At 47.2% G+C, this 26857-nt stretch overlaps 1 protein-coding gene across 1 annotated transcript in view; it reads left to right on the top strand.

Annotated features, from left to right (window-relative positions):
* ECT2L (epithelial cell transforming 2 like) overlaps positions 1 to 26857 on the top strand; it is a 2055529-nt gene that overhangs the window by 468023 nt on the left and 1560649 nt on the right. The window contains exon 6 of the mRNA XM_069608104.1: positions 12828 to 12964. Within this exon, the coding sequence (XP_069464205.1) occupies positions 12828 to 12964 (137 nt within the window). The remainder of the gene's footprint in view (positions 1 to 12827; positions 12965 to 26857) is intronic.

Raw genomic sequence — 26857 nt, forward strand, 5'->3', positions numbered from 1 at the left:
TGGCAGAATGTGGGGCCTAGTTTCCTGGGTCCTGGGGCGCTCAGAGGAGTCTTCTGATTCCTCCTTACTCCCAGGATTTGATGAGTACCCCCCTCCACCGTCCTAGCTGGGCAGAGGTTTCCAGGATGCCCTTAGTGGGCCTACTCTCATGGAGTTCCCACTAAATTTTACAGTACTTGGGAACCCATACCTAGATGCCCGCCCATCCATTCCTGAGAGGCGCTGATCAATGAGCCCCATGTTCCTCATTGGATTGAAGTCTGCCATCCCCGTGGCCCTTGGCTCATGTGCGCCAGTGGATATGGGGGTGGCAGAATCCAGGGATTGGAAGAGATGAAGGCCTCTGGTACTAGGGTTCCAGAGGTTATGCTCAGGTGTTTTCCTTTCCCAGCGAACCTAATCTCTCTCAGCCCCTGCTCCCTGTTGCCATGCAAGAACCTGAGCTTTCTGTTCCTCTATCAAGGCCTTGCTAGTTTCTATCAATTGCTCTTGCATAGCTACCTGTCTGTGGAGCCTGTCATTTTTCTCACAGAGAGCCTCATTGTCTCTCTGCGCTTCCTGTGTCGTTTTAGAGTACTGGGCCAGTTTTTGCTGCAGGAAGGTTACCTCCTGAGTCCTGTCCATACTGGCCTTGTCCTTCCTTGCGAGAGCATCTTCCACCCTCCTGGTGTGCTCTGACAATTTTTCATGGTCTTTTTGGAGGTCACCCAGTCCCTGAAAGGCCAGGTAATTTTCTTCCATCTTCTCTTTTAAATAACAGACTTCCTGGCCTAAGGTGTCCCTTTCCTGAACAAGAGACTGCCTCTGTGCAGCCAGGTCGTCCCTCTGTCTTTGGAGCGCACCAGCTTTCTGGCGCTCTTCATCGAATTCTGCCTGGGTATCCAGGTCTTTGAGAATTAGTTTATTATTCTCTTCTTTTTCTTGGCCTGGGCGGTTTGTCAGGGTGACTACCTGTTCCTCGCATGCCCTGTTGAAATTTATTTGCTGTTCCAGCTTTGTCTGGCTCTGCAGTAGAGAGTCCAAACTTTCTTGGTACTCCTTCTGCAAGGCCAGCATTCTGGTATCCTGTTCTACCTTCTCCTGCTGCAGGATACCCATGTCTTCTTTTATTTTGGTCAGGTACTCCCTACTTTCATTTTCTGATTCATGGCTCCTCTGTAGCCTTTGCTCTACAGAGTCCAGATCAGTTTGGGCCTTTTCTAATGCCTGCAGTTGCTTGTTTGCCAGATCTGGGCCCTCGGCATATTTGAACTTTATTGCTCCAGTATGGAAGAACAAATCTGCCGCTATTTTGGCAATCTTGCTTTGCTCTTCCTTTACCTTAGGGGCCATATACAGTTCACTCAGGTCCACATGTAATGGACCCTGCTCTTGCCATATGTCTACTCCTGTTGCAGTGGTCTGTTCTGTGATTGCCTGCAACCACAGATTATGATCCTGCTCTGTCCATTCTCCCCTTACAAATAATTTATGCAGTAGGTGTTCTTTAGCCATATTGATTTCTACCAAGGTCGTCATTCTAGAAATATTAATTTCCTTCCTGAATTACAGGAGTTTATTTTATTTTTGCAAAACAGAGCAATTCCTTAGAGCGTTCCTATTGACGGGTGCTTTTCACAGTGTAACACAGTGTGGTAGCCCAACAGGGTTTATGTACCCCGTCAGTTAGCACACTGTATTAGACTGTCACAAGTGGTATGTCTAATTCAGAAATCCTGTGACGAGCCCCCAATATTGTAAGTGATTTCAACCCAGCACTCCACCTAAGTCAATGCGTAGCGTGTGATGCACAGCTGGAACCCTTAATTATTTATTTATGTCAATGTTATTTTATTTCTGAATGATGTACCCTTATATCACGCCCCTCTCTCTGAATCCCCCCGGACACACTGAACCAGGAAGCAGGCTGTTTTGCAAAGTAAAAAAATATTTCTTTTATGTATTTCACAAAATATATATATATATATATATATATATATATATATATATCACACTACTTTAATGGTTATACAATGATCACCAATGGGATGATGTCACAATACATCTCTTTAATCAGACAGAGTAATAGGAAAAATAATGCAGCATAGAATAATACTTTGTGTGGGTTCAATCAAAATGCAATGTGATTACTTTTTCCCCCTGCACACTACTCGATCCCCCCAATATCAGTATAAAGAGATGGAAGGAGAGAAAACAGGTTTCAGGAATACACACTCGACAAATACAGTATCAATCCCAATTTCCCCCCAGCAAACAGAGAAAAACAGGAATGATTGCAAACTTGTCAAAATGGTTTTGAATGTGGCTTGGAATGGAATGGTAAAAACACTGAAATGGATTTAATTCACTAAAATGGATTCAATACTAGTGGGAGCCGCTTTGTATAGTTTCAGATAAACACTAGCAATGATTGAGTAATTATCAGGTTAAAAACTTAATTCTGAGGTCGGATGCAATATACAGCTGTTTCACACGTGATAGATTTGAGCCAAACGAAAAATTTGCTGCAAATTTTTCCGCGCTACTATAAGTAGTTGGGATGCGGTTTTGGTTTCATTGGAAAGCTGAGGATGTTAGCTGCAAGTGGACACTTAAATTTCGTTTCTAGCACACACGATGAAGTTATGAAGGTTTTTGTAGAGGTTGTTTTTTTTCAGAAAGAGTCAACATTTTGTAAAACAAGGTTGCGCTTTTTAAAATTACAAACAAGGTTTCTAATACTAGGGAGACTATGAAGCCACAAACTACACGACAGCACAGCCACTAGCCCAGCGACGCCTCTGGATGGTTTTTGCCCACCGAGACACTTGTATTTCTTCAGCAAATATATTAGCGCAAAGATGATTTTAACACTACTATTACCAAAGGACTATAGGGATGAGAGAAAAATTCAGGTAAGACAAATGATTTTCTACGACGCAGTTCTGGATATAATAGAATGGGTTTGGAAAGGATTACTTATGGATAAGATATTTGCTAGCGACAATCCTATGCTATGGATACTCACTACCAATGTTTGGAATGGACCCGCCCGAGATCTGGTCAGGGATACTTTCTGGACTGGAATTCTGCTAGCACACTGGACTGGACTCAAGGCGCTCTGGGTCTGCACTCAGCACGGCACTCTGGACACTGCACAGCGGGATTGGACTGGATCTGACGGGTTGGTTCTGGTTCGCTGCTATCTGGTCACTGCTCTGCTCTACTGGGTTGGACTCTGTATTCTGGCAAGAATTCTTAGCAAGAAAGCAGCACAGCTCAGCCAGGCTGTTCTTTTTTTTTTTTTGTTAGTTCCCCTTGGAGGTCTGGGGTAAAATCTGGTTTCAGGTTTTTAAAAGGCCAAGGTGAGAATGGTTCAGCTTTGGAACTGGGCCTTTCTGCCTTCAAAGTTCTGGAGTCTGGAATATCGATTTCTCTTGCAAAGTGCTCCGCCAGCAATCGGATGGTGGCTGAATGTGTCTGTCTATAGGTCCTAAGCTATCTCTTATGTATTTTCTAAAAGGGTGGGTATGCTGACTTCTGCTAGGCACATCCCTAGGGATTCTATTGGTTAGGGTCTTTCCTCTCCCCTGATTTGAGAAGAAAACCTGGTGTCATGATGACGCTGTATTTTATAATCCAGGGAGAACCTATCCTTTGTTTCTGCACATGAAATCTATTTTTCATACAAGACATATTTACAATTTCACAAACTTGCTAGCAACAGCGTATTGATATCACAGATTTGGTGGAGCACGTGTTTATCCAAGCCCCGTTTGAGTGAGAGCTTGGGTCTAGATTTGGCAATTTTTCGCATTTTTGGTCCAGTACCCAATGTCGGATTTGTCCACATTTTTACACATATGTGCGCATGATATCTGGGCATAATCATGTGGAGTTTCATGTTTCTTGCATCACCACAATTGCTACAAAATGACAAATTCTGTAGTCATGTCCCTGAACATAGCACAGAGTTCTGAGTAGTTTAAAACATGACCAGAATTTTCATATTAACAATACTGTCATTTTTACAATTTTTACAATTTTGCACAGTCCTCTGTCAGTCCTTTTCAAAAATATACTTTCCTGTGCTTTAAGAATACACATAACTGTCCCGCCTCCAAAGTTTTGGTGGGTCAAGAGCAATCCCCCCTCTGTCCTCTAGCAGGGGCTTCTGTTGACAGTTGCATTTGCTTATCTTTTCAATCAAGTGAGTCTTTTGTCTCTCCCCAGAGCAGCAGAGCAAAATCTCCTCCCCTCTCCGTTAACACCTGAATGGGAGTTCCTGGGGCAGAGAGCAGGAGGAAGGTACCTTTTGTTTGGGGCACACTGTGGAATTTGCTTTGAAGTTCTGTGACTGGCATCAGAGGTTGACTTTAAAAATCCACTTTGTTTACATTTTTCTTTGACAAAATAAACTTACATTTTGAAAATAGGCAAACATATCTCCAATTCCAGTCTTTTTAAACATAGAAATTAAATAGTGGCAACCTATATTGTTTTTGATAGCAAGTCACTTAATTTCAACCATTTGATTTGAACTGCACAAGTTTAAGCTTCCAGTGTAGTTAAATGACGGCTTTCATACAGGCGGCCGACGGTACTGCGCCCATATTTTACAGATTCTCAGACAGCACACTTTTCAATGTGGATATTCTTGTAATGGAATCTGCTTTTCCTGACATTATGTGCTTATGTGGATTCTTAAAATAAAGTGACGAGTAACACCCAGCAACGGATGTTGTATCTTTTCTGATGCTTGGAATAATTATTTTGGTAATTTCAGCAACCAAGGAAAAACTGATTTCAGAGCACTACTGGGTTTCCTTGCAATGATTTCAGAGCACTACTGGGTTTCCTTGCAATAAAGCACTGCCTTTCATGTAGTTTCCATTTTCACACTGTGGGCAGCCCAATGACAGGTTTTAGCAGTGTGGTCTCCTGTTCCGCCACTGACACAGGCAAAGTAGATTGGCAGCCAACTTTCTGGTTTCATAGCGCAATTTTCATGGATTTAGCGTGGATAGGGCTTTTTGCGGCCATTTCGCTGGTTCTGGTGCCACCAGCACACAGTGATGTCGCAGGGCAGAGTCTAGTGGGTCAATGCATCCCACGCGTCTATTTGCATGTATTTTGGTATATAATTTTGGTCCAGGTTTATTAATGCTATTGGTCTGTAGGACCGGTTCCATGTGATAATATCGCCGCAAAAATATCGCCATACAAAATTTTCACCAAATTTTTGCGGCAATATTACCCCATGGAACCTGCAGGGGACACCCCCGCAAACCCCAATATATTTTAAAAGGGAGCAGGGGACAGCCCCGCAACCCCTCCATCCATTTACCCCATAAATTATCCCCACCAAAAATATCGCCTATGGCCGTTCCCAACGACCATATGTACGGCAATATTTTTGGTGGCGATAATATTACCTGATACCGTAGGACCCTGGTGTTGTCAGATCTTTGCCTTGTTTGTGAAACACAACCAATTTTGTTTCGTTCATTGATGGCATGATATTTTGTTTCGTTTTAAATGTATTAAAGTATTTAATAATTTTGTGAGTCTTGGGATCAGAATGTCACCCATTTTTTTAATAAAAGCTTGTCATATATCTGTCCAGGCCTGGGGCTTTATTCTTTGTTAGGTCTCTTATGGCCTTTTGGACCTCTTCTTCCCTAACTTCCTCTTCTAGGCTTGCCCGTTCCTCTTCTGTTATCTGTGGAATGGGAAGTCTCGTTAGATATTCTTCTTGCTATACTGCAGAAAGATTCTGATGCGTATAGTCTCTGTAAGAATTCCCTAAATATTTCTCCCCTATCTTCGTTTGTTGTCTATTACTGTTCCTTGCTATTACGGACCTTAATGATGGTTTGAGACCCTTTTTTTTCCCCCTTAGCTGTCTTGCCAAATGTCTGTCGGCCTTGTTGGCCTTCACATAGTGCCACTGTTTCAAGTAAAGTGGTGCTTTCTCTGCTTTCTTTGTCCTAAGTGTCTCTAGTTGCCCGTGAATATATCTCAGAGCCTTTCTTAGTTCATTGTTTGGAGCTTTTGCCATTTACCCTTGTATGTCGCTTAATTTAGTTCTTTTTTCCATTGCCTTCTCTGTTTGTCTTTCCCCGCCTTTAGTGCTATCTGGTGCCCCCTCAGTACCGCCTTAAAAGCGTCCCATACTATTTCCTGGGGTACCTCCAGTTATTTGTTTCCCCTAAAGTACTGCTATATCTGTTCTCTAATTTTGCTCTGTACCGGATCAAATAGTAGGTCTGAGGGGAATTTCCACTTCCATAGTCCCCCGTCCCCTTTGTGTTTCCCAATTTCATGCTTATCCACATTGGGGTGTGATCTGATATGGATATAGATTCTATCTCTATTTCATTCACTTTCCCCAGTATCCCTGTAGATGCCCAGGAGTAATCTATCTGTGACATTGTGGAGTGTACATGTGAATGAGTGAATCCTTGTTCCTGCCCTTTGATTACCCTGATTACCCTCCAGATGTCGTGTAGGGCCATCGTGGCCATCTTACCTTTTAGTGCTTTTGAGGGGGCTTGGGTTCCCTGTGCACTTGTAACGCTCACCTGACTCCCATGGAGGCGCTGGCCTGGTTCGCGCTGCTGTGACCTCTTCTAAGGTGATGCGCAGGGTTCGGAAGACGGACTGGACCGGGCCCCCAAATCTGGCTTGTCTGGCTCGCAGAAGTATCCTTCTGTAGGCGAAAATAGGGGATTAACTGTCTGCGGGGTAATGCAATCGGCCTCCCACTTTCCCCTCTCACCCTCCTCGAAACCCTTCTGTGATTCCTCGTAGCGTCTCACCTTAGGGTCTGGAAGGACGAGCTCTCCATCCTGCTTCTGATGCAGGGGCGCGTTGGTATCCAGTTACTTCACTGGATTTTCAGATTGGTGAGAACCAAAGAGGTTCCCCTTGTGTCCATGCATTAATGTACTAATGCTAGTGTCTTTTTCCCCATAGGGGCCGGGGTACGGAATGCCGGGGAACAGGCACCGACCCGAGATGAGAGGTGAAATCCTTGTAGAAATCAGGTAAGTCTTTAATGAGCTTTTTTTGGTATTGTCTTTTCATTTGCTCATTAACGCTGATGTCTCTTTTTCCCCTTAGGGGCCGGGGTCCGGAAATGCCAGGATGCGGCGCGGACCCGAAATGGAGAGGGAATGAATCAACAGGTAAGTCTTAACATGGAGATTTAGCTTTCCCTATTCCCTTCTCTCTCTCACCTTTTGTTCTGGTCTTTTTCTCCCTAGGCGCTGGGGCGTGACTGCGAATCCGGATGATCGCTGCTGAACATGGAGGCGCCCTGTAAAGGTGAGTGGAATGCGGCGCTGCAGCGATCGACGCAATGAGCTTTTAAATAAAAGTCTTCCTTTTCAGGATTGTCGGCGAGATGTCTCCGGGATGCGGTTTTAGCAGGTAAGGACTTTTCCTTCTTCTGTTCTCTTCTTCTATTCCTTTGCAGGTGATCCAGGATGCTGGCAGGCGTGGCAGAAGTCAGGATGCAGGAGCAGACACGGTGAGCGTCCAGCTGCTAGATGCAGAACAACGCGAAGCACGTGTGGCTGTTCGGGTGGGGTTTAAATAGCCTTGGAAGAAGTTCCAGGTATGTATCCTTCCCCGACCATGCCCGGATGGTAAATTTAGTCCCACAGGTAAAGTAGCTCCTTTCAGGCCTCAAGGAGGCCGGGATCCTGCAGCATGGTCTGCATCAGGTAAGTGCACCCAAGCACTCCCATAATGAGCCTGGCGCCTATGACGCCAGGACTGATGTCTTTTATGAGCCTGGCGCCATAGGCGCCAGGACACTGTCCAAAGGGCCCCTATAAGGGGTTGCTGGGTCCTTCCTTGGGGACTGGATGTCCGCTTTCGGGGACGCAGAGCTTGAACCGGCTCCCCGGAAGCGGGCATCATGACAGCACTTTTCACACTCCTATCCTGTCCCGGAACCCACGCTAAGTTGAAGTCTCCCACTACTATGATGTCCCCCTTATCAAAGGTTTCTAGGTCTGATAGTACTCTCCTTAGAAAGCCGTCCTGCCCCGTGTTTGGTGCGTATATTGATGCCAGCGTTATCATTTGGCCCCCATATAACTGCATTTATGAAAACCTATCTTCCCTCCTTGTCCGCTACCCAGTTCTTGACCTGTGTTCCCAGCCTGTCGTGTAGCGCGATCAGCACCCCCACCTTCTTTTCCCCGGCCTTAGCTTGGTAGATCTGAGTATATCCCTTAATTTTATAATTTCAATTGTCTTGTTTCTGGATATGCGTTTCTTGATACATGATATCTAGTTTTTCCCCCCAAAGGTATTCTATTTTTTTCCTTTTGACTGGGGTGTTTAGTCCCCTCACATTGTAGGTTAGTATTTTAAGATCTGTCATCCGGGTTCCGTTCGTTCCCTCCCCTCCTTAGTTGTCCTTCTACGTTTAGTTTTATCTCCACCTCTGGCTCCCTCCCTTCCCTTACCCAATCCCCCAACATGTTAACAGTAACTCCCAACTTGAACTCCTACCCTCCTTCCCGTTCCCTGAGGAGGGTCCAGGTCCCTATGAGCGCTCACACGTTGTGTCCGTCATGCCTGACACTCATGAATTCCCAGAGATTCCGTCGTGGAGCGTACTACATCCGTCTTGAAGGTCCAAGATATGCCCCCTCTGTCCCCTTGGGCCGCTAGTTTAAAGTATGTGTTATTGTCTTACTCTTAATTCAGGGTTTTGCCTTTGCCTTTGTCCCTTTCTCCTCCTTTTTTTCTATTTCCCATCCAGTGTTTTCAAGTGCTAACTCTGCTCCACCTTTCAAGTTTTGGTTCCACTTCTTCCCTTCCTTGTCACTGTTTTCCATTCCCAAGGTCTCCTGCAACGTCCCTCTCCTCTCCCTCTTTCCTCTGTGTTCTCTCCATCTTCTCTTTGCAGGTTTAAGATGTGTTCTCCTTCCTCGCATGTCGTAATTATGTGGTTCCTTCCCTCCCACGTGAATAGTATACCAAAGGGAAATGTCTATTTGTGCTTTATCTGTTTCAGCGCTAGGAATTTCACTACCGGTCCCATCCTTGTCCTTTTTTTGAGCTTTGCTTGTACAAGGTCTTGGTATAGGAATACCTCGTCTCCATTGATTCGCACCTGTCCCGCAAGCCTCGCTTTCCGTAGGATTTGTTCCTTCTGGCTGTATGATGTCATTGCCACCAGGACATCTCTCGGGCATGCACCTGGGTCTCCTTCCCTTTTTGGACCTACTCGATGGATTCTGGCCACTAGGACCTGCTCTTCCTTGTCCGTCACCATTATGTCTGCAAAGAGTTGTTGAGATGTGCCTTTTAAGTCTTTGTCCTTCACGGTTTCTGAGAGTTTTTTTATCCTGATGTTCCAACACCTTGAGAGGTTTTTTAAATCCTCGCTTTGGATTTTCAAGTTGTGTGACAGGCGTGAAAGGGTGATCTAGTGTTTTGTCATTTTTTTGAGTTTCTTCTTCCAGGTTCTGTACTACTTTTTCTAAAGTGTCTGTTCTTTCTTCCAGTTTCGCCACATCTATCCTCAGTTCTTGTAGCGACTGTTTCATTTCATCTTTCAGTGTTTCGAATTGAGTCTGAGATTCTTCATGTCCTCCTTGCTTGCCATTGTGTCCTTCTCCTGGGGTTTGTACTGTTCTCTGTAGCTCCCAATTGTGTGATACTTGGTTCTTGCTTTCCTTGAGGGCTATGCTGGGTTGTTGATGCAGCCTTCGCCCTCATTTTGGACATGTTGAGGCTTCTTCCATTATGCACCTTCCGTGTTAGTAGTGGTAACCTTTCTTGTGCGCACGATGCTGGGGCTAGGTGTCGATCTATGGTGTCCCCTATTCGAATTTTCCTCCTCAGCCTTCTTACTGGTTCCGGGGCAGGGCGTCCGTTGTTTCTTTCTGGCCTTTTGCCCCTTCGTTTCGCTACTCTGCTTCCCCCTGTTTTTATTGGAGCCATTGGGGGAAGGGCGGGTTACCTCTTACTCCTTATGCTTGCTTGCGTGGTTCCCCCTCCTGGGGTCACGCTTTCTTAGCCCCTACCCATCACCTCTTGCTCCTCTTGGTTGTTCCATCCTTTTGCTTCTGCCAGGCAAAGTCCTACTGTGGGGGCAATGTGCTGTTTTCCCTGTGCCCTGCGTGTTGTGTGGGCCGGGGTCCTGACCTCCTTCCTTCCGTCCCCCGCCTCCTTCCTTGCCTCGATATTCTTGGGCTCCCATGCGTTTCTCTCACCTGCGGGGCTGGTAAGCTTCTAACGGTGCTTCTCCACTCCCAGTTCATGTCGCTCACCTTGCTGTTAGTCACTGCGTGGTCCGGTTCAGCGTGTGAGGTCGCCTGGAGTTCTCCTGCTTCACCAGAACTTGCAGGAGTCACTGCCGCGCCTCCCTACGGATCCAGATCATTTTCTTGATCGCCGCCTCCGGCTGGCCCCTGTTGCTCCACTGTACTCGCCTCTTTTGTCTGTTTGTTGCTGCCGCGTATCACAGCGTTCCGTTTCTACTGAGGGTGATCCCTGTGTGCGGCGCCTCTGTGTTAAGTTGATTCTTGGATGGGGTTCCTTATCCGTCCTCGCCTACAATGTGGAGGAGTTATGCGAAAGTTGGACCACACATCTTTTTTAATTTATCAGTTTTGTTGCGGCCCAGTGGGGAGAGACGTTCACGCATGTCTTCCTCCGCTGGCCACCATCTTGGATCCTAGAACACTTATTTCTGGCCATAGTGCCAAGTTGGTAAGCTGGCATGTCCCCCAAGTGAGGGACAAACGTAAACAATGAGGCTAAGTAATCGGCTCTACTTGAGTAAGCAGTGTCTGGGGAAGTGAATTTACCCTCTCTAGCAGAGGGCGTCCTACATGAACCTGCTGACGGCTGACATCTGTTTACTGACAACCGTCAGCCAGACCACATGGCTGCGTCCCCCCAAAACACCTCACAGCATGCTGCATGAGTCGGGGAGTTTCTTGCAGCCACTCCAGCAACTCCCAGCAGTTACGGTCGTCCAACAGAGCCCCATATTCGCCAAAGACCAGATTATTCTTCCTCAGTACCGCTCAGATGCCCCGATGCACCTGCAAATCCCACAGCTCCTCCGCAGCCCAGAGCGAGCGGCCGGGGTCAGGGACCAGGATCTCAACTTCACAGCAGGGCACAGAGGTCGGTACAGGCACCGAATGCCAGAGCCACTGGGAAGCCACAAGAGGAAAGGATCCTCCAACGTCTTTCATCACACGTAATGCCACACTGCAAGATCAGCTGCTTCCGACTACGAGAGCTACACAAATTCCGCTATTTGATTCACCGTTGTCTGTGTGAAAGGCTTCTCTATGCATTGGGCCTCATTACACGGAATGCGGTAAGGGTTTACCGTTACCAGTAAGGCTACCGGTACCGGTAGACCCTAACCGCCTTACTACGAGGCCCCTTCGCGGGACCCGACCTCAACGGCTGGTTTTACCAGCCGTTAAGGAACGGGCCCGCAAAGGGACCTTGGAGGCAAGGTACCGTAATTGCCGGATTCCCCATTCCCATTGAGCTCTATGGGGGCTCAAATGGGAATGGGGAAGTGCCATGGTGAATGGGGAATTACCGCCCCCACACACCTTGGAATAGGGCAGTAATTCCGCCATTCACCATGGCGGACTCGGTACGGTACCGGCAGCAACCATGGCGCTAATAGCGCCATGGTTACCGCCTACCGTGTAATGAGGCCCATTATCTTTTTATCGGCCTCAGGAGGAGAAGCTGATTTCACCCTCCTAGGATTTTAATCTTCCACCTCCAAGTGACGTAGCTTTCATAAGCCAATTAACAATAGGCTGCAGGCTGAAGCAATGTTTGGTTTTGTTGCGTACTGTGTGAGGCTAAATCTATGGTGTGACATGAAGGTTTGAAATTTAACATGAGGTCAGTGAGACGTTTGCAGACACTGCCTAAAAGGAGCAAGGGTTATTTAGGTGGTAGTGTGCCTGGTACCCAGACAACTGCTAGCAGGTCGTTGGCTCTCCCTTTCTTTGTGCTGTAAACGTACATTAATTACACATGACTGCAAGAAGCTGAATCATGCTCATCTTTTTCTGATCCAACATGCAGGGTGTCAATAGATGCCTGACCATGCCCATCATTGCCCATAATTTTCCAGGTATTGCCATCATATAATATCAAGTTTTTATATAGCACTTCAGGCCACATTCCACCTGCTTCAAAGCACTGTAATAATAATTAACACATTTCATATATTCTATATTAGAGTAGACTTTCTGGAACATATATCGGCCTCATTCTGAGTTTGGCGGAGCAGTAAAAAAGTAGTGCCAAGTCTGTTACCACTACTCTTTTGGTGGTAACTGAATTACTGCTATTTTCATCTTGAGTTTGGCGTTGAAGTGGATGATATACCTCGAGCATCATGCTGGAGGTCATTCCTCCACTTCAACACCAAAATTCGGCAGAATGACCACTTGGGGTATTCCTGCCAAAATCCCCATGGGGGTCCTATGGACTCCAAAAATGGGGATTCACACCGCTTTACCACCACTTCTAATCCTGCTGCAAATCCCCAGGAACAAGTCACAGTAACTGAATTTGATGGATTTACTGTCTAAATGCCACCAAACTCGTAATGGGGATCATTATCTTTAAAGCCCCTGGTTGTTAGTTGATTATAAATGTTTTTTCTGTTATAGTTTCTTAACTTGTTAGTAGAATGAAACGTGTGTCTGTTATTTGCTGCCAGAATACTTAATATTCTAGTTACTGTACTTTCAGTTCTTTAACATTTCTTGGTGTGATCTGGGAAACATGACTGAACAGCAATGTTGTTTTTTTGGTCTGCTTTTCAGAGGAACTGTTAAAGTCCCGCCCCCCTTGGATGAGCAGGTCCTGCAATCCAACACTTTTGAAGTCCAGTTTAGATGCAAGCCAGTATCAGGCTGTTGCTGATCAGACCGCTCTCCGAGAAGCTTTATGGCAAATTAAGGTAACCATTTTAGTTAAGAACTTGATGTTTGTCTTTTATTATTTCCCTAACTCATTGATGAACATCACTGCAATGCAAATTCTTTGGCATCTGTTTTTTTACTTCTAACTCGGAGAGTGGTAGCTTTCTGCCAGAGCTCTTTCTATGAATTGCCTGCCTCATGAATAGTGTCCCTCCTGCTGAAAGCACTGTTACTCCTTGCTTTGGGAAACTCAGCCCTCTGGTGACCAAGCAATGGACAAACCGCTAATGGCCAACCTCCAGCCTTTCCTCCAGCCTCTTTGCCTTTGAGCTATTGCTTTGTTGTGTCCTGCTACTTGCTTTCAAGTACAAGTTAGCGCTTTGCTCAGTCCCGCCCTCACATGCTCTGCTCTTACTAGCTCTTCCTTTCTCTTCTCTTCATTCTCAACTGCTCAAAACCATTTCAACTCTTTCTATCCCTATCATATCTTTTCCTCAATGCCACCCCTCTTCTCGTTCACCTACTTTCTTTTCACAAAACCCCCAGCCCTAACTTTCATCAAACTTCCTCTTCTTGCATCTACCCCCAGCACCTCTCTACTTCGCAGATGCAACATCAGCATGATTCTACATCTCACTCTTTATATTGCTGTTTGGAATGCACATTCTGTCTGCAACAAGACTTCCTTTACCTCTGACTTCCTTATTTCCCATTCTCCGTCTCTTGACCTCATTACCCTTAGAGAAACCTGGATTTCTCCAGCATGGGGTCTGGCATGGATTCACATGCTCATGAATATTCTCTGTTGTCAGGCCGGGAATCCTGAGTAAAATAGAAAGCAGTCTTGCTTTAAAAGCTTGAAAACTGCCTTTCTCCCATTGACCAATCACTAGAGACTGGGTCGTACTGCACCCATCCAATGACGAACGTCTCCCTGAATACCGCCCTCGGCTGCCATCTTCAGATGTTTCCCGCACATTTTAGTGCAGGGAGTCCTCTAGTTGCTCTTTGAACTATTTTTTCCAGTTGGTGTATTTTGCTACGGAGAAATCTTTTTTTGTACAAAACCTTCTTGTTCGCCGACCATTGGTTAGTGCCACCAGTGCTGATCCGTTGCAGGTGAAGGCCGACTACATCGTCGGATCTTTGATTTTCAAGTTCAGAAGGCCTAGTTGAGGCCTACTTCATGCCTCGCCGTGTCTGAGGAAGGCAAGGGGAGTCTGTTCATGCTCTGCTCCCGGCGTGGCTTGAGGAACGTCTTCTTGGAAGACCGGCACACAAGGTGCCTCTATTGTTTCCATCCGGATCATGACGAGGAGCGATGCGACATCTGCTGAGGTTTCCCGGCCAAGACCATGCGGGACTGTTAGCTCTGGCCCACTCCAGGTCCGGACGACCTTTGGGAACGCTCTCCCTCTGGGAAGAGGTTGAGATCCGCCAAGGATGTTCCTCCACAGGATGACCACAGAAAGGTCAAGTGCAATGCTGCAGATCCGACAGAGGATGCTGCTGCCGCCAGTCCCAGTACGGAGCACACGCTCTCTCTTTTGCCTTCCCTGTTGATGATAAGCTTGCCAGTGGGTGGTGTATCGTCAGAGATACCTTCCAAGCATGGGCCTTCGTCGAAGGATAGACAGAAGAAACATTCCCATAAGAAAGGCACTCCGAGGTACTTGTCAACACCTACATCCACGACTTCGCCAGCGGCTGCACCATCAGCGCCTCACAAGCAGTGGCACCCCCATCGACAACTGTGGCTGCTTCCCTGTCGACGACTGTCCTGTCGAATACCATGACAAAATCAACAACAGAATAGTCAATGTGGGTTACACTGCCTCTCAGGCCCACAAATACTACCGATCCAGCCACGACTACGACCGCCTCCACCATGACTACTCAGTCTGTGAGGGCCCCAGTTGTTTCCTCTTTCCAAAAGGAGGCAGCAAGATCAAGGGAGCTCTTGCCGCCGACTGATTTTCTACCCAGACCTTCGACGGGTTTAAGGGAGGTTGCAAGAGATTCTATTGTGGTGACACACAAGCTCAGACAATGAGTCCTTACAAGAAGGCATCTACTGAGACAAGGCGGACACAGCCCAATGGGTGTTGAAAACCACTCTGTAGGACATCAATCCGGTGAGGCGCACTAGCCCTCCGTCAGTACCGCCTAGGTGCGCTAGTCCTTCAATATCAGTGAGGCGCTCTAACCCTCCATCAGTGCCTGCCTCGATGGTCCCTCAACAAGGCTCTATAGACAAACCTAGTGAGTCCCCCAGCAGCTTTGCTGGATTTTTGGGGTTTGTTTTTTTCTCCTGCTAAGAGTGAGACTCTTACTCCCACTCTTAAACATGATTTGAGGTCTGTCTTTGACTATTTGTGTGATTTTGGGCTATGGGGTCTTTTACTCCATAGGGTATCATCTGTTTCTTGTGTATGTGTTACACAGCACCCTCAGTGCAGTAACACAGGGGTGTCATAGTGACCCCCAAACAACTCCATACCCTGGGACTGACTACTGTCTCCCAGGGCAGGTAAAGTCACCCTTGACTTTACTAGTCTTAAATTGTGAACAGAACCAGTACAAACCATCATATTGTGGAAGTACTGGAAGGGGTTAATTATATTGCCCCTGGGTCTGTTTTCAAGGGGGCACTGTCCAGTCCCCCCTTGGTGAGTTTCTGGCTGCCACCGCTGGAGCTTCCTCTCTCTTTAAGCTACTGTGTCCTGCCTGGCCTCCCTTTCTTTGGTTTGCCCAAGGTGACCCTTAAATTCTTGGCTTTCCAACTGGGTTGGCCCCAGACCTTCTAACTTTACCTTCTTGAATTGCCCCAACCTCTTTTGAACATTCTGCAAAGACTTTTAGCGCATTTTAAACCGTGTGATCCTGGGCACATTTCGCTTTGCTCCATTTAAAGTGGGCCTGGCCTATGAACTCTACAGTACATACTGCCTTTATTCCCTTGCTGAGAACTCCTAAAAGTGTTGGGACCTGTTTTATTTCTATGCTCTGCATTTTTCTCTCCCTTTAACTGAACTATTGGAGTGCCATCAGGTTATGCGCTCACATCTGTTTAACAAATCGTGGTGTTTTAACTCTGACTTGTCTAATAGTTATTAAGGGAGGTGTGTATACTTTACCTGACTGTGTTTTAACTTGCTTTTGATTTAGAGTGTTAGTATATTGCCTAAAGTGTGTTTTAAATAAATAATTGTATACTTTTTATACAAAGCCCTGGTCAGTGTTTGTTTGCTCGACTGTGTTTTTAGGCCTATTGTGTATACTCTGTATACTGCCTTATTCTTCTTGAGAGAAGTCTGACTGCTCAGCCACAGCTACTAGGTAAATCTGGGTGCTGCAGACTGCTACCAATTGGGTTTACTGCTTACTCCTGTAGTCTTAATCTTTTTGCAGTGTTCCCCAAGGGAACTACACAGGATTCTGCCTAACAAACACCATTGCGGATTCCCTCAGCAGGGAGCTGCGATCCTGCCACGAGTGGGAGCTCTAGCAGGCGCAGATGTCCCGTCTGTTCACCATGTGGGGCCGACCCCAGAAGAAATCTCTTTGCTACAGCAACAAACACAAAGTGCCAAGTCGTCGCTAGCAGGTTTCCCCAACCAGGCAGTCTAGGGGATGCATTTTTGTTCTCATGGTAGGACCTGTTCCTGTACACGTTCCTTCCAACAACTCTATTGCTTCATGTGGTCAATACTCTCAAATACTACCGTGGCAAAATGATACTGGTCACCCCGGCATGGCTGTGCCAGATCTGGTACCCGGAACTGCTCCACATGGAGGTTGCACCGGCTGTCTGGCTGCCTCCTCTTCTCGACCTCCTGTCAAGAGAGGAAGGAATGATACTACTCCAGCGTCACTGAACCTCACAGCTCCTGCAGCCCTAGAGTTTGGGCATTATGATATTCCTTTGGAATGCAGGAAGGTCCTGGCCAAGGCTAAAGCGTCCTCTACTCTTTCGTGCTGCGGCCACAAATGCAAACGCTTCACTGTGTGGTGCAGAGCACAGAAGATTATTCCTATCCGCGTCACGGCTCCTCAGCTACTGCTGTACCTGCTGTCTCTAGCCAAGGCCGGATTGGCCCATGCCTCCATCAAAGTGCACCTGGCGGTCATTTCCCAGTACACGCGATCACCGGACAGACCCTCACTGTGGTCTCAGAGGGTCATTAAAGAATTCCTGAAAGACCTCTTCAGGACTTTTCTGCCCGTGAATGCTCCTGCCTCGGCGTGGGAGCTCAATGTCGTTATTACTAAACTCATTGGACCTTCGTTTGAGCCATTGCATCAGGTTACGCAGACATTTCTTTCCTGGAACACAGCAATTCTAGTGACCATCACATCGGCCAGGCGGGTCGGGGGGGGATTCAGGCACTTGCCTGTAAACACCCATACATGTCTTTTCATGTTGCAAGGGTGGTGCTTCGCGCTCACCCTACCTTTATGCTGAAGGTTCCATCGGAATCCCACCTTAACGAACCCTTGGTGCTTCCAGTCTTCTTCCCGAATCCTTCTTCAGCTGCTGAAAGGTCACTGCATACGCTGGACGTTGCTCGTCCCTTGAAGTTCTTTGTAGCTCGCACAAGGGGTTTGCAGAAGACATCACAGCTCTTCTTGAACTTTGGACCTGTGAATCACGGCAAGGCCCTGTTGAATGCTTCCATATACAGGTGGCTCTTCGGCTGCATCATGCACTGTCATCGCCTTGTCAACAGACCGATTCCAGGACGGCCGAGAGCCCATTCCACCAGAGCAATTGCTGCAACTACGTTTCTCTCTGGGGTTCCCCTGCTGGACATTTGCAGGGCTGCTACGTGGAGATCTATGCACACTTTCACAAAGTTCTACTGCGTTGACAGGGATTCCAGGGAGGAGACCATAGTCGGCCAGGCGGCGGTACCCAACCTGTTTTGTTTGAGGTGAGTCTGTTCCAGGGTTATGTGGCTGTAGTTTTGTTGAGCCTTGCCACCTCCTGTGGTTGTGTAAATGTACTATTGTATAATCGTATTCATGAGCATGTGAATCCATGCCATACCCCATGCTGGAGAAGGTACAAGTAACTTACCTTTAACTGTTGTTCTCCAGCATGGGGTCTAGCATGGATTCAAATGCAAACCCTCCCTCCTTCCCCGATGTGGCTCTTCTGGGTTCATTCTGGAACCTCACATGGTCTCGAATCGGAAGATGGCCGCCGGGGGCAGGATGGAGGGAGATGCTCATCATTCAATGGGTGCAGTATGACCCAGTCTCCAGCGATTGGTTAATGGGACAAATGCAGTTTTCAAGCTTTTAATGCAAGACTGCTTTCTTTTTTACCAAGGATTGCCGGCCTGACGACGGGGAATATTCATGAGCATGTGAATCCATGCCAGACTCATGCTGGAGAACAGTTACAGGTAAGTAACTTTCTCCCTCAGACTCTGTAACCCTTGTTGCCCTTCACGACGCTGCCTACACCTTCACCCACTCTCCCCGCCCAAATGGTAGTGGTGGTGGTGTAGGACTGTTTGCATTTTCTAAACTTCCCATCTCTGCCACTGCCCTTCTAACACTAGTTCCCCCTCTTTGAAATACACAACCTTTACAATCACTGGTCTCTATGGCATTCAAATCTCTATCGGCCACCTGGTCACTGCTGGTCAATTTATTGACCACCTCTCCCACCTAATTGACTCCCTTCCTCCCCATCATCGCCTCATTGCCACTGGTAACTTTAACCTCCCCTCTCTCCCCACTCTTCTATCCACTGACTTTACCTTCTTCTCCTTAAACACTCTCTCTCTTCTGTCCACTCTGCCCATCTATTCAAATGGTAACTCCTGTGACCTTATTCTCATTACCTCTCAACTCTCTGCCTACATTATCTCCACTGCTACTTCTCCCTCTGATCATTCAATTGTCTTTTCCTCAGTCTCCACTCCTACTTCCACCCCACTCTCTCCATTTACCACTTCCATTACCAAGTGCAAGTTTCCCTCCTACAAATTCCATATCAACCTCTTACCTACACCACTCTCCCCTCAAATGCAAAATTCACTTTTCCATCCACTGATAAAGACTTCACTGACTTTAACGCTGCTCTTAACGCTCCCTTCGCCTCTCAGTTACCTCTTACTACGTTCAGTCCTAAACCATCCCCTCCTCGGCCTTGGATTACACCTACCATCTGCTCCCAAAAAACAAAAATGAGGAAAAACCTTTGCACTACTTGGAAAAGATCTAGATACTCCTTGGATCTTCAACTGTACCTGACTGCTGTTCAAAACAATCCTTTGCTCCCTCATTTCATCTCAATCCTCTCACCCTAGGCACCTCCAAAAATCTCATCTCAATTCTCACACCTCCTAAACCCTCCATCTCCTCTGTTTCTGCTGATGATCTAGCTCTCTACTATGCTTCAAAAATTTTAAACATTCCAAATACCCTCGCAAATTACCTTCTGTTACCCTCACCAGCTCACGTTTCTCCACCACCCCCACCCTCCTCTCCTGCGACAACGTCTTCCTTTGGCCCCTCTAACCCGAATTAGATTCTTGACCTTCTCCTCAGAGCAAAATCTTCATGTGCCCTCATCAACCATCTATTCCCACACATAGTGAAACTCATAACTCCCAGTTTTGCTCCAGATCTTTCTTCATCTCCTCTCTTGACAGCCTCTGTTTTCCATCATCCTACAAGTCGGCTACTGTCATCCGTATCCTTAAGAAACCTAGCCTTGGTCCTAACTGTCATGCCACCTTTTTGTCCTGTCTCTCTTCTACCACATGTGACGAATCGTGGGAATTTATCCCTTCTCCCCAAGGGAGGCTCGGGAGGTAAGCCCATTCTGCAATACCCTCCCTAGGGTTAGTGGCAAGTGGGACCGCACCGGGAGAGACTTCCCTTTTAAGGACAAGGACTCCAGTTCTTGTGAGGAACTCGCAAGAAAACATCCCATCAATACATCTTTGAACATATCCTATGAAGGCTTGTATAAAGAAAAAGTAATTATTTGTTATTGTCAAATGGAAATTGTAAATGTTTCTTTAAATGAAACATCCCATTTAACTCGGACAAGGATGATGTGTGGAGGAGGAGAGAAGGCATCTGACAGAGCGAAACTGGGGCGTATGCCGGGGAAGTCCCTCTACTACATCACATGTGAGAGGGGAGGATATTGGAGAAGAGAGAAACAAACCAGCGGGGAAGCTGGTACAGAGGCGAAGTTGGACACGCAGGGTCTTGTGACCAGAAGAGAATGAGAAACGGAAGTAGATGTGCATCGTCTTACCAAGAGGCGAACGAGAGAAGTAAATCCAGACGCCGGTCGTCCTGACAATCGGAGAAAGAGAAGGAAAGTGGTGGCCTGACCATGGAAATCTGTGGTCGACCGGGTATCCCAGAAACCACCCCAAGACCACTCTGCAACTCAAGACGCAGAACCTGACAGTAATGGAAATACTGAATGGCCATCCTAGACGACCGCACAAAGGAAGAAGCATTGAAGGAGCAACAGATGCCAGTTAGGAGGAAGAGGGAACCGACACTGAGCGAGTAGAAGCCCAGGTGACGTTATACCTAAACGCAACCAGTAATAGGGAAAATGGGGGACCCGGGAGGGGATGGAAAACCATTACAAATTAAACCCAGAGGCGTGACTGAGAATTGTTGTGGGACTAATCATACTTGTCAAAGTAAAGGGATTGTAATATTGAAACCTCAAGAAGTAAATGAGGATCATCATTGGAATGCTCATACTCAGATCAGTCAAGACCAAAAAAGTATAATCAAAGACTTGCTAGATGCCGCCCGTCGCCCTCCTCCCTGAAACCCAGTACAGCTGTACCCCTCATCTGTGCCCCTCTGTATACCTGTTCTGTTGTAGCAACTGAAAGGCGCTCCGTTATGCATCTGTAATGTTGTACACCTCTTAAGTGCTGTATACCTCTGTAAAGTGCTCCATTGCTTCTCAAAGCTACGTCCGCGCTCAGTAAATACCATAATAATAATATGTCCAAAGACGGATATCAAAAAGGATCAAATATTGTGAACCATATAAAAAAGAAGAGAATACAAAAGAGAGTTATAAATATTGGATAACTTTACTATGGCAACGGAGAATAACTCTCTGTAGAGAGAACCAAGGGGAGAGTAATAAAGTATCGGAGAACACTATACTAAGAGGAAAGAAACAAAATCCCAATGAAGTATTGAACGCATTTTGTGAACTGATCAAAACAGTCAACAAAGACTATGTGAGAATCAGCTATTGAATAGAAGTTGGTGAAAGCCAAAGTCCAGGAGAAGGGAGTTGTTCTTCTGTCCTTTATTTGTTATTGGAGTGGTGGGGTCAGTTAAAGTTAGTTTCGGACAGTGGGCAGATTCTGTTAAGACATTGCTGACAACTGAGGAGCAATTTAGCTAGTTTCGTTAGGTAGGGATGCCTAATAACAAAGTAGCATGTAGGCATTTTCCTTTTTTTTTTTTTTATAAATTCTACAGTGAAGTGGCTTATCGGTTTCTGCATCCTTCTTCTGACCCTCCACACTCACGATTCCAGAAATTTTAAAGTTTGTAGTTTTCAACAGACTCGCTGAGTTTCTTGACGCACACAACCTCAGGGTTGCTCTTCGATTTGGCTCTCGACCTCTGCTCTCTACTGTGTCAGCTCTCCTCAATGTCAGCAACTCTATCTCATCCACTCGTCATGCTAACTGTTCATCTATTCTTATTCGTCTCGACCTCTCTGCTGCCTTTGATTTCGTCAAACATTCTGACCTTCTGTCAACACCATCTCTCCTAAGCATCAAGGAGAAATCCAAACAGGATATCTCGCCCTCTCCCAATCTTCTATTCTTCTCTACTATCTACCTTCCCTACACTGCTCCATCCTCGACATGTAGGGAAACAAGGGAGTCGGTGGAGCCGAGGCCAGAGCCAGCAGCCCACACCAATCTGATGAGTCTGAACGCCCCCACACACCCTATTCCACTGCCAATGCACTGTGGAGACGGGGGGAGGCAGTAAATCAATATTTCCTGTGTGCTTTCGGGGCTGATGCTGTTACTGCATGCAGGGGTAGATGGGCATCTGTGCATGTAATCATGCACAGCAATATGAATGTGCATGGGTGACCATGTGCACCACCAGGGCTGGCTACAGGGACAGAGCGTGACATTCGCCCACAGCCACTTGTGGGAATCATTCAAGGGCTCTGCAAGCTTGCATGGCGGGTGAATGCGCCCTATTGAAAGGAAATGTGCCCCGCTGTCATGCTGGCGCTGGTTGTTCCAGCATGGGAGCATGGCGCATGGGATTACAATAGGGTGCTGATGCCATGTGTGCTGAGAAAGGCCAAGTGTCATAGTGGACCCCAGCCCACCCCATAGAATGGCCTCCTTGGCAGCACGAGTGGAAAGGTGCACTTGTCACACCCTCAGCAGCCACTACACCCACCTTGCTGTAGTCATAGACAATGGCCTGCAAATAACCATGCACTACAATCTACATGTGTGGGTTGTCCCTCAACCATGTAGCATGTTTGATTAGCAAGCCAACGTACCAGTATGCATGTTGACTGACAGCATGTCATTGTTCACCCAACTGGCTCAAAACAAACTCAGGAGCAGGGGGAAGGGCTATCAGCCTCCCATGGCTGAGCATCCAGCTCCACACCATCGGCCACTACCCCAACAGTCCACGACGGGAAGGGCAGGTGAAGGGGACGGCAAGCAACACCAAAGTCCAGCTGCATCACACCTGCCAGTGCCAGCGCAAGCAATGCACCCATCGCACTGTCCAACAGGAATATGAGAGGGACTCGCACCTGAGCAGCACAGTCAGCATCATGGGCAGGATTCACAGGATGACTCGGACATCAGGTCCTACGGGTCACCGTGCTTCAGCCCCAGCCCTTTCCACAGCCCTAAACCCATTCCCCAGGCCACACATGATGAAGTCATCGTGAGGAGACCGAGCGCGATGGAGGAGCTGCAAATGTGCCTGGAGGCACTCGCAGATGCACAGGTCCCCCACCTCTAGATCATCTGGGATTGTGTCCATAGTGCCATCCTCAGGATTGCCACGGCCATGGACTGTGACCGATTTCAGACGACTGCGACATCTGCTGCCCTGACACACTATGGTCAGAGGGTGCGGGAGCTCACAAGGCATCTCAGGTCATGTAGGCAACCATGCAGCACATCCGGGGTCAGGGTCTGGGGAATCCAGCTCAGTCATCCTTACAGAGGGCTTGTTGGCCAGCACTTCTAGACACCGCTTGGCATGCGTGTTAGCCCCAAAGGTACTGGGGTACACCAGTAAAGAAGCCACGGAAGTGATTGGACGTTTTTTGTCCAGCACAAGGGTGTGTTGGTTGATGGTGTTGTGGGGAGGGGGAAAGGTGCGTTTGGGATGGTGTTGGGGGAGGTTGGGAAGAGTGTGTTGGGGATGATGATGGGTTTCTGCATTACGGCACATTAAACATGAGTTCACCTGAAGCAAAGCCAGGACATGTTTTGTGTACATGTGTTTAATCCTTAATGTGAAAATTATTTACAGTGGTGCATGGCATGTTGAACGAAATGTGCTCGGAAAAAAATGTCCATGAGTTTCTGATGAACCATTCGTCCAGCTCTGACCTAATCCCAGCCACTACGTGCAACTGCTTCAGCCAAGGGTTAGCAGGGCATTACTCCTGAGGCACATATTGTGCAGCATGGCACAGACCAGCACAATTTTGCCCACTTTATCAGGCCTATACATGAGTGCCCCTCCAGCACAGTCCAGGCAGCGTAAACAGGCCTTCAGAATACAGAAGCTCCGCTCAATACAGAGCCTGGTCGTGCTGTGAGAAACCGGAGGGTATTCTCACTCCTAGACCCCTTGGACCCCTCTGCGCAGGGGGCCACAGAAAGGACATCACTCTTGGATCCTGACTTTGCGGGTGGAGAAGCGAGGTAGGATCACCTGGGTGGAGGGTTTTTGGGGACTTGAAGTGGTGGGCCCTCGTGCGAGATATATCCTCCTTTCCCTGTTAGTGACCAACCCAATCCTTCCCCCAATATTCATGGGATGTTATAAGCCAGTTCCCCTAATTTCTCCCCATTTGGCTCTTGACAGTACTGGGACGAAGAAGGGGCAACTAAGAACAATGAAGACCACACACTTTTACCACTCTGGTATTAGGACGAGCAAGATGCCTGCTAAGAGCTGTAAAGGTCAGGCATGTCCCATTGATTACGGTCAGGCAGGGCTGATTGGACATCCACACCTGCAGCCTGTCAAGGGGCTGCAGATGTATAAAAGGAGACCAGCCCAGCAACAGAGGAGACAATAGGGAGACCTGTGTGTGGAGGTCTGTCGGTAGCAGCAGCAGGAAGGCCGGTGCAAGAAGCAGGGGACCATACGTGAGAGACATGCTGAAACACTGAGATCTGCAGAGAGCGGCTGTTTTAGGAAGCGTGGCGTGGGACCTGGGGCTCTGTGGAGCAGACCGAACATTGCGAAGGGGCCCGTGTGGCGAGGCTGTCGCTTTTGTGTGTGCTGAAGATGCTCGTTCCCCTGTGTTTGGGTCAACACGGGAGTGCCTGAGGGGCAGGAATGGGACTCCTGACATGAAGAGCAGAAGGACGTTTGATCCAAACTGCTGTGAAGCCTGTGAACGCGACCAGTGAGTTTCTAGTCAATGAGAAACCCAGTGTGCCAGCATTTAAACGTTGCTGTTTGAGGAATACTTTGTATCGGAGTGGTCATGTGTTTGAGGAAGCACGTTTTCGAAGGACTCCGATTCAATCCATTGTCCAATATTAAAATACTAGGAATAATTTGTGTGAGAAACCTATGGGTATTCTCCCATTTGGACCCAGAGAATCCTCTGTTCAGGTGGCCAGGGCACGTCCATCGCCTTTGGATCCAGACCCCTTGAGAGGGGTTAGGGGGAGAGTGCGGGAGGATTACCCAAGAGGGGGTCCAGGGTAATTCTCATCGGAATACCCTAGGCGAGACACAGTATACCCCCTCTCACCCGTTAACCACAACCACACCAGCCCTTTGTCTTTTGGGAGTATTTTTAAATACACAACCCCCGCCAAGAAGAAGCAACCTGGAGGGGTGAAGATTACCAGTGAAAAACCCACCAAGACACAGAAGACAGACTACAACACTCTGAAAGCAGGCTGTCCCCTTAATGAAGTTAGGGAAGGTCAGGCAGAGCCAACCCTTCAAAAGCTGGGAATAATTTGTAGAGGAGCAGCCGAAGGCCTCTACAGGAAGTCCCACCCCCCCTATTACCTGTATGCTGGAAACCAGAAGTTGCAACGCGCACAACACCAGTAACTGTGACTATTCCAAGGAGAGTCTTCGAGACAAGGTATCCACTAATAAAACCCTATCTAATGTATCCTCAGAGAACTGACAATCTCCCGGAGGAGATCCCTGCAGGAATTTGAAGATGAGAGAAAGAGAAGCTGGTGTTGTCACAAGAAGCAAGCATGACGCACTGAGAAGAGAGGCTAAAGAGAAGAATGTATAGAACCTGATGACGAAGTAAAGAATCTAATTCGGATTGCACGTGTGAAAAACACTGCAGAAAATACAAGCCAATTTATAACTGTACAGATGCTGTAACGCAAGTAGACTAAGTAATCATAAAGGCTGGCTATACGTAGTGAATAGACTGCAGGCGGTGCTGCCATTATATAAAATTCTGGACATCGGTTTCACATATTTAGTAAGCTCAGACCCTTGTAGAAGGAAGGATCGGAGGGCTGTGTCGCAGTAAGAAAACAGCTGACAATCAAGGACAAGGCTGGAAATAGTTGTCTGGCCTGGTGTCAAAGGATGGAGCGGCCAAGAACTGGCTGTCTATCCTTGAACAGTGGACGTGAGAAGCTAAATCAGCCCTTGTTAAGGTGTGAGGAAAGAACACCATGAGTGCCAAGTTTATTAATTCAAGACAATTAAATGCTGCAAATCAGGCCGAAATATGGTCGCCTGCCACGTGAGTCAGGGCTGGAAATGGGAGTGGATGTGCAGACCTGAGCTACGATAAGGATGTATGGATGTATGGGATGACCAGGATGAGGCACACTGTGGCTTGAAAAGCTGATAAGATGAAGGAATTAATTAAGTTATGACTGCTGCGGTTAATATGGAACTTTGTTACCCCAACCTAAAATATGACACAAAAGCGACAAGATGTTCCATAAACGCGCACTGTCACATAACAGTCTAAGTCACATTGCATTCTTTATGGTATTGTATTATATTTTGTAATTGATACTGAAGTTGCCGACACGTGTTTCGACCAGAACGGTCCTTTTCAAGCCACAGTATCAAATCTGTATTGCGCATTTTTTAAAAAACATACAACCATTCCATCATGTCATTATTAAATTGAAAACAAAAATGTGGGGCCATTGTCATAGCCAAACCCTTTTAAACAATACACAACATATTGTGAGTAGGTGTCACAACCCTCGCCCAAAACCCCCTCTGGCAAACCCATTGGCCAGGTGGAGTCGGGACTCCGGCCTCTAGGGCCTGGCATCCTCTTCAAAAGCCCTCATGGGGCCAGTTCTGGCGCCTATGGCGCCAGGCTCATACACCATGAAAAACAATGTGCTTGGGAACTACTTTATTGTATTGTCAGCAAACATGGAGGCATCCACATAGCTTGGTTCCTAAGAACCAAGCTATGCGGTCTAGTGTTTTGGGTGTGGTAGCCTAGGGACTACTTTACCTGGACTATTTTGTTGGGGCTATTTAAACCACACCCGAGCAAGACAACGCGCTTCGTGTTACTTTGCAGCTTGCAACGTGACGCTCACCGTGTCCAGCTATTCCCTCGAACCTCGGGGAAGCAGAACCTGTAAGGAGACAAAAGTAACATCATTAGCAGCAGCATCTTACTTGCAGTCTTCATCTTTAAACACTTG

This window comes from Ambystoma mexicanum, chromosome 4q, assembly GCF_040938575.1.
Source record: "Ambystoma mexicanum isolate Mex_15411 chromosome 4q, UKY_AmexF1_1, whole genome shotgun sequence".
In the NCBI taxonomy this organism is placed as follows: domain Eukaryota; kingdom Metazoa; phylum Chordata; class Amphibia; order Caudata; family Ambystomatidae; genus Ambystoma; species Ambystoma mexicanum.